Genomic DNA, 9,931 nt, shown 5'->3' on the forward strand with positions numbered 1-9,931 from the left:
CTTGTTTCCGACAACCGCATCACATCACAAATATAATCATCACGTATTTCCGAAAACCTCGTTACATCACAAATCTAATCATCACGTGTTTCCAACAACCTCGTTACATGACAAATATAACCATCACTTGTTTCCAACACACCTTTCACCCGGCATTACAGGCGAGACTGTACACTGTGTCATAATGTCCATAGCCTTTAAACGTTCATACAAGGAACACATTACTTAAGCATGGGAATTGAAATAAGAATAGAGAATATATTTACAAATATGGTGAACATAGATTACACGAAAGCATGAATTTCAAACATCGAGCCTGGTGTAAAAGTTAGATGCTTGTTTAGGCAGGATGCACCATCACGTAACCCACGAAAACCTCATCACATCGAGGTACAACTATGTGCTGCGTAATGTGTGTACCTTTTAACTTATGACCAAACACTCTAAGCTTTATTCTTATGTAGTCGTTAATACTTAAATTTATGTATTTTTTCGTTTCTATGCACCGCTATTATTCTATATTTCTCACGTACCATGTAAGTGTACACCAGGCAAACGATACTTATATCTGGTTTTGGGTTCTCTTGTTCTTTTCCAAAAATGATTAACCCATGCTGAAAAACTACTACCGAAACAGATTTAGTAGTATGGCAATGTCACTTCAGCACGCATTACTTGCACAGGGTATAAAGTGCCGGGTGTAATCAACAACACCTGATTCTGAACGGTTGTTCATAACTGTTTAAAGATAATCAACATCACGTGATATCCTGTTGAACTCTACCCTGCCGCTTTGTGCGCGATAGGGGTATGTACATGTAGGTCGAGGCCGTGTGGGGTCGGGGAATGTGGGTCGAGGCCGTGTGGGTTAGGGCATGGGTGTCGACGCTAGGCTGTCAACGTGGGGCAGAACGCAATGATATCGGGGTTGGGCTACGGGTGGGTATGATGATGATGATGATGATGATGATGATGATGATGATGATGACTACTCTAGTCGTCATCTATACTCAGCCCTTAAATACATGAAATCTGTCAAGTGAGAGATGTTGTTATTTTCGAGGTATTTTTTGTTCTTATATTCTATATTTCACATTTGGCGTTGGGGTAGCCTATAGCTACTGGTTAATGTGTTCGCTCATCACGCCGAAAACCCGGGTTCGATTCCATACATGTGTACCAATGTATGAAGCCCATTTCTGGTGTCCCTTGCTGTGATATTGCTGGAATATTGCTAAAAGCGCCGTAAAACCATACTCGCTCACTCACTCACTCACTCACTCACTCACTCACAGCAATAACAGAATTCCTTATTGAGAAACCTGTTAGGGTTATTTACAAAAGCAATAAACATGTTGGTAGAGAAGACAACAAAAGCTTTCTTTGCATTATTAAAGAAAACACTGATATTAAATAGTCTCTTGTTGTATGCTATCAGAAATTGTCCCGTTTTGAATGTAGTGTTCGGAAATTTGGGGATTTCGTTACCCAACACCACATTTCATGGTCTACGGTGAACTATGTGCATGAACTGATGATAAGACACCAGGGCCCACTTGCACAAAGCGATCTTAGTGCTAAGATGATCTTAACTCCCATACTTTAACATAGGCTCACAATAGTCTTAGCACTAAGATCGTTTTGTGCAATTGGGCCCTGGAGGAGACATACAGGCATAAGGAGAGTGAATGAGTGAGTCCGGTTTTACGCCAATTTCAGCAACCACACCGCCCAACATGTATAAGGCGTAGATTACTGTAACACAGGTAACATTTGGGATGAGGAATGGGTGTCACGTTACGTGCATGTGCACCCGCAGCAGCAGCAGTTTGATCACTTCTTACGTTCAACCAAAGATTAGTGGAATTCAACGTATTGTTCCAGAACATATTATCTATTGCACCGAATGTGTGTTATGCCGGGTCAAAACAGTTTATAGACAGGTACAGATTCAGTTTAAGATAAAATGATTTAATTTCTTATCCCTGTCGATACATTTACTAATATGAACACATATTATTTTACGGGTTCTGCTGTTATGTGAGTGAGTGTGTGTCATGTTAACCGCCGCTTTTAACAGTATTCCAGTTATATCACGGTGTGTCAGCTTAATGTGGGAGGAAAGCCCCAAGTGATGCAGGTCTCAGACGTTTACCACGAGCAGGGGTATGGTGCTGACAAATCTAGAAACAGAATCGGGACGACCTGGGTTTCATGCTTGCCCAATGGACGCAACCCTGCACCTATTATGTAGTGCTATTATTATAATTATTATTATTAGCAGTAGTAGTAGTAGTGGTGTTAGTAGTAGTATAAAAGTAATAGTTGTAGTAGTAGCAGCAGCAGGAGTAGTAGTAGTAGTGGTGGTAGTAGTAGTAGTAGTAGTAGTAGTAGTAGCATCAGCAGGGATAGTAGTAGTTGTAGCATCAGCATCAGCATCAGTAGTAGTAGTTGTAGTAGTAGCAGCAGCAGCAGGAGTAGTAGTAGTAGTAGTAGCAGCAACAGTAGTAGCAGTAGCAGCAGCAGGAGTAGTAGGAGTAGCAGCAGTAGTAGTGGAAGTAGTGGTAGTAGTAGTAGCAGCAACAGTAGTAGCAGTAGCAGCAGCAGGAGTAGTAGGAGTAGCAGCAGTAGTAGTGGAAGTAGTGGTAGTAGTAGTAGTAGTAGTAGTAGTAGTAGTAGTAGTAGTAGTAGTAGTAGTAGTAGTAGAAACATAGAAACGGGTAATGTCTCGCTCTTAATACAGGTTATCTCGCGACGCCTTACAACAATGTCATCGTGACACCTCGGACATATCCAGTGTAATAGTTCATAACAATAGATTTCAACGAAAATAAACGTTTGCTGCCTAATTACGAGCCCTGGCAAAACGTATTTATATATAGTATAAAACGATGTGATTGTCTATACACTGAAGTTGACTGAAGATTTGTCTTTACTCAAACATATAAAAATCAGAAGGAATGTGTGCACAGTCAGAAAGAAATGCGAACATTAGTGACTTGTACAAATAAAGTGTAACCATGACATTTTATTGTATTTTTAATGTCATAAAAATATATATCACATGACTAACCACGGGTCTGGGTAGTCCTGTGGGTACCCGGGTCCAACTCAGTACCCACCCGACTCGAGTACCCGAGTTACCCGTCCCAGCCCTATTTGCCGCGTCCAACAGTATCCAATCATTCTTCATAAATAACATGTCAACCCATTACTCTATTGGACAACCTGCAACGATATCACCTCGACATCCCAAAACAAAATATCCTTGGCAACCACAGCAATATCACCTCTACACCAACACAAAATCCTCGACATCCCCCAAAAATATATCCCGACACCCAAAACAGTATCACTTCCACACCACACAGCAAAATATCAGCGACACCCCATACCAATATATTCTTGACACTCACATTAATCACCTGGACACCCCTCAAAAACATATCCTCAACACACCCAACAATATATCATTGACACCCACAATAGTATCCCCCAGAACCCCACAACAATATATAGATACCAAAAGCATTATCATCTCGACACCCCTCAATAATTTATCCTCAACTTCCACAACAATAGCACGTCGACCCTTACAATAATATATTCTCCATAACCAAAATATTATCACCTACATTTACACACCCATAACAATATATCCATAACATTAACAACATTATCATCTCGACACCCCTCAATAATTTATCCTCAACTTCCACAACAATAGCACGTCGACCCTTACAATAATATATTCTCTATAACCACAATATTATCACCTACATTTACACACCCATAACAATATATCCATAACATGAACAGCATCTCGACACTCCTCACTAATATATCCCACAACAATATTACTTGGGAAGAACCCACAAAAATCTCACCTCAACACCCTACAGCAATAACACCCCGACAATCGGAAGAGGCATCACCTCACCACTCTGCATCAATTAACACCACCGGGGAACATCCCCGGAAAAGCCCACAGCAATATCATATCCACACCAACACAAACACTTGACACCCAAAATGATATATCCCCGACACTCACAAAAATCTCACTTTCATACCCCACAAAAATACATCATCGACACCCAATAACAATGTATCCTCAACACTCACACTATTATCACCCCGACAACCCTTAATAATATATTCTCTACAAGCGACAACATTATCATCTCGACACCCCTGAATACTTTTCCCTCTGCACCATCAACAATATATGCTTGACACACACAATATTATCACCTCAAACCCCACAAAAGTATATCATAGACACCAAAAGCACTATCGCCCCAACATCCCTCAATGATATATATTCTACAATAACACCTCGACCCTCACTATAATATATCTTTGACACCTCAATAGGATCATCTAGACACCACATCCTCGGAAAGAAGCCACAACAATATCACCACAAAAACCTGCTACTTTAACACAACGACACCCGGGAGAAACATCTTCGGTACAATCCAGGACATCCCCGGAACACACTACACCAAAAACACCCCGATACCAAAGAGGAACATCTCCGTAACACCCTACACCAATAACACCCCGATACCACAGAGGAACATCCCCGGAACACCCTACATCAATAACACCCCAATAATCACAGAGGAACATCTCCAGAACACCCTTCACCAAAAACACCCCGACACCACAGAGGAACTTCCCCGGAACACCCTACACCAATAACACCCTGATACCAAAGAGGAACATCTCCGGAACACCCTACGGCAATAACACCCCGACACCACAAAGTAACATCCCCGGAACACCCTACATCAATAACACCTCAATAATCACAGAGGAACATCTCCGGAACACCCTACGGCAATAACACTCCGACACCACAGAGGAACATCCCCGGAACACCCTACACCAATAACACCCCGATAACCACAGAGGAACATCCCCGGAACTCCCTACGGCAATAACACCCCGACACCACAGAGGAACATCCCCACAACACCTTACACCAATAACACCCCGATAAACACAGAGGAACATCCCCGGAACACCCTACGGCAATAACACCCCCACACAACAGAGGAACATCCCCGGAACACTCTACACCAATAACACCTCGAAACCACAGAGGAACATCCCCGGAACACCCTACATCAATAACACACCGTCATCACAGAGTAACATTCCCGGAACACCCTACACCAATAACACCCCGATACCACAGAGGAACATCTCCGGAACACCCTACATCAATAACACACCGTCACCACAGAGGAACATCTCCGGAACACCCTACATCAATCACACACCGTCACCATAGAGGAACATTCCCGGAACACCCTACACCAATAACACCTCGAAAAAACAGAGGAACATCTCCGGAACCCCCTACATCAATAACACACCGTCACCATAGAGGAACATTCCCGGAACACCCTACGGCAATAACACCCCGATACCACAGAGGGACATCCCCGGAACATCCTACGGCAATAACACCCCGATACCACAGAGGGACGTCCCCGAAACAACCTACATCAATAACACCCCTATACCACAGAGGGACACCCCCGAAACATCCTATATCCATAACACAGAGGAACATCCCCGGAACACCCTACGGCAATAACACCCCCACACAACAGAGGAACATCCCCGGAACTCTCTACACCAATAACACACCGTCACCACAGAGGAACATCCCCGGAACACCCTACACCAATAACACCCCGATACCACAGAGGAACATCCCCAGAACACCCTACATCAATAACACACCGTCACCACAGAGGAACATTCCCGGAACACCCTACGGCAATAACACCCCGAAACCACAGAGGAACATCCCCGGAACACCCTACATCAATAACACAGCGTCACCACAGAGGAACATTCCCGGAACACCCTACGGCAATAACACCCCGATACCACAGAGGAACATCCCCAGAACACCCTACATCAATAACACACCGTCACCACAGAGGAACATTCCCGGAACACCCTACGGCAATAACACCCCGAAACCACAGAGGAACATCCCCGGAACACCCTACATCAATAACACAGCGTCACCACAGAGGAACATTCCCGGAACACCCTACATCAATAACACCCCGACACCACAGAGGAACATCCCCGGAACTCCCTACACCAATAACACCCCGATAAACACAGAGGAACATCCCCGGAACACCCTACGGCAATAACACCCCCACACAACAGAGGAACATCCCCAGAACACCCTACACCAATAACACCCCGAAACCACAGAGGAACATCCCCGGAACACCCTACATCAATAACACACCGTCACCACAGAGTAACATTCCGGGAACACCCTACACCAATAACACCCCGATACAACAGAGGAACATTCCCGGAACACCCTACATCAATCATACACCGTCACCATAGAGGAACATTCCCGGAACACCCTACACCAATAACACCCCAAAACAACAGAGGAACATCTCCGGAACACCCTACATCAATAACACACCGTCACCACAGAGGAACATTCCCGGAACACCCTACGGCAATAACACCCCGAAACCACAGAGGAACATCTCCGGAACACCCTACATCAATCACACACCGTCACCATAGAGGAACATTCCCGGAACACCCTACACCAATAACACCTCGAAAAAACAGAGGAACATCTCCGGAACCCCCTACATCAATAACACCCCGATACCACAGAGGGACATCCCCGGAACATCCTACGGCAATAACACCCCGATACCACAGAGGGACGTCCCCGAAACAACCTACATCAATAACACCCCTATACCACAGAGGGACACCCCCGAAACATCCTATATCCATAACACAGAGGAACATCAGCGGAACACCCTACGGCAATAACACCCCCACACAACAGAGGAACATCCACGGAACTCTCTACACCAATAACACACCGTCACCACAGAGGAACATCCCCGGAACACCCTACACCAATAACACCCCGATACCACAGAGGAACATCCCCAGAACACCCTACATCAATAACACACCGTCACCACAGAGGAACATTCCCGGAACACCCTACGGCAATAACACCCCGAAACCACAGAGGAACATCCCCGGAACACCCTACATCAATAACACAGCGTCACCACAGAGGAACATTCCCGGAACACCCTACGGCAATAACACCCCGATACCACAGAGGAACATCCCCAGAACACCCTACATCAATAACACACCGTCACCACAGAGGAACATTCCCGGAACACCCTACGGCAATAACACCCCGAAACCACAGAGGAACATCCCCGGAACACCCTACATCAATAACACAGCGTCACCACAGAGGAACATTCCCGGAACACCCTACATCAATAACACCCCGACACCACAGAGGAACATCCCCGGAACTCCCTACACCAATAACACCCCGATAAACACAGAGGAACATCCCCGGAACACCCTACGGCAATAACACCCCCACACAACAGAGGAACATCCCCAGAACACCCTACACCAATAACACCCCGAAACCACAGAGGAACATCCCCGGAACACCCTACATCAATAACACACCGTCACCACAGAGTAGCATTCCGGGAACACCCTACACCAATAACACCCCGATACAACAGAGGAACATTCCCGGAACACCCTACATCAATCATACACCGTCACCATAGAGGAACATTCCCGGAACACCCTACACCAATAACACCCCAAAACAACAGAGGAACATCTCCGGAACACCCTACATCAATAACACACCGTCACCACAGAGGAACATTCCCGGAACACCCTACGGCAATAACACCCCGAAACCACAGAGGAACATCCCCGGAACACCCTACATCAATAACACACCGTCACCATAGAGGAACATTCCCGGAACACCCTACGGCAATAACACCCCGATACCACAGAGGTACATCACCGGAACACCCTACATCAATAAAACCCCGACACCACAGAGGGACATCCCCGGAACATCCTACGGCAATAACACCCCGATAACCACAGAGGGACATCCCCGAAACAACCTACATCAATAACACCCCGATACCACAGAGGGACACCCCCGAAACATCCTACATCCATAACACAGAGGAACATCCCCGGAACACCCTACGGCAATAACACCCCCACACAACAGAGGAACATCCCCGGAACACTCTACACCAATAACACCCCGAAACCATGGAGGAACATTCCCGGAACACCCTACACCAATAACACCCCGAAACCACAGAGGAACATCCCCGGAACACCCTACATCAATAACACACCGTCACCACAGAGGAACATTCCCGGAACACCCTACGGCAATAAAACCCCGATACCACAGAGGAACATCCCCAGAACACCCTACATCAATAACACACCGTCACCACAGAGGAACATTACCGGAACACCCTACATCAATCACACACCGTCACCATAGAGGAACATTCCCGGAACACCCTACACCAATAACACCCCGAAACCACAGAGGAACATCTCCGGAACACCCTACATCAATAACACACCGTCACCACAGAGGAACATTCCCGGAACACCCTACGGCAATAACACCCCGAAACCACAGAGGAACATCCCCGGAACACCCTACATCAATAACACACCGTCACCACAGAGGAACATTCCCGGAACACCCTACGGCAATAACACCCCGATACTACAGATGTACATCACCGGAACACCCTACATCAATAAAACCCCGACACCACAGAGGGACATCCCCAAAACATCCTACGGCAATAACACCCCGATACCACAGATGGACATACCCGAAACATCCTACATCGATAACACCCCGACACCACAGAGGGACATCCCCGAAACATCCTACATCTATAACACAGAGGAACATCCCCGGAACACCCTACGGCAATAACACCCCCACACAACAGAGGAACATCCCCGGAACACTCTACACCAATAACACCCCGAAACCACAGAGGAACTTCGCCGGAACACCCTACATCAATCACACACCGTCACCATAGAGGAATATTCCCGGAACACCCTACACCAATAACACCCCGATACCACAGAGGAACATTACCGGAACACCCTACATCAATCACACACCGTCACCACAGAGTAACATTCCCGGAACACCCTACGGCAATAACACCCCGATACCACAGAGGAACATTCCCGGAACACCCTACGGCAATAACACCCCGATACCACAGAGGTACATCACCGGAACACCTTACGGCAATAACACTCCAATACCACAGAGGAACATTCCCGGAACACCCTACATCAATAAAACCCCGACACCACAGAGGGACATCCCCGAAACATCCTACATCGATAACACCCCGACACCATCGCCGGATCAACCCACACAAATATCACCACAACATCCTATGTCAATAACCCCCGACACTACGTAAGCCCATCCTCGGTACAAACCACAATATCACCACAGCACCCTACATCAATTACACCCCGACACCCGAGGAAACAACCTCGGTACAACCCAGAACAATATCACCTCAATACCCCGACACCAAGGAGAGCCATCCTCAGAACATCTCAAAACTGTATCACATCCACACCAACACAAATATACCCTTGACATTGATGCTGCAAGTCCGACAATGATAAAAGCAGGGCAGAGGAGAGAAGCCAGCACCCGAAACCACATTCTGCATGAATGTGGGATATTAGGATAACTGGATTGTCTGGTCCAGACTGGATTATTTACATACCGCCGTCATATAGCTGGAATATTGTTGAGTGCGGCGTAAAACAACAAACCAAACCAAACCAGGATCAAGTAGTCGACTGGTCGAATGACCCTGTATGATACTGAACTGTTGGGTTTTTTCAAATGTTGCACACTGGTGGTCTTGACTAACCTTCCACTTTCTGTGCTCCCTCGTGACTGCTACCGCTGATTACGAATGAATAAGTGTTAGAGATAAATATTTAATCATCTGGCACCTGATGCCAAGTCAGTGCCTTT

General features: G+C 46.2%; 1 protein-coding gene across 1 annotated transcript; it reads left to right on the forward strand.

The window, feature by feature from the left end:
- The first annotated feature begins 846 nt into the window (after positions 1–846).
- Positions 847–8,845, forward strand: LOC139457137 (uncharacterized). Its single transcript, XM_071238566.1, has 5 exons — positions 847–867; positions 4,628–4,845; positions 5,543–6,181; positions 6,781–7,419; positions 8,395–8,845. Exons 1-5 carry the CDS (start codon positions 847–849, stop codon positions 8,843–8,845), a joined length of 1,968 nt encoding a protein of 655 aa, XP_071094667.1.
- The last annotated feature ends 1,086 nt before the right edge of the window (positions 8,846–9,931 follow it).

Source organism: Haliotis cracherodii, unplaced genomic scaffold (assembly GCF_022045235.1).
Source record: "Haliotis cracherodii isolate W230 unplaced genomic scaffold, xgHalCrac1.p SCAF_12, whole genome shotgun sequence".
NCBI lineage: Eukaryota > Metazoa > Mollusca > Gastropoda > Lepetellida > Haliotidae > Haliotis > Haliotis cracherodii.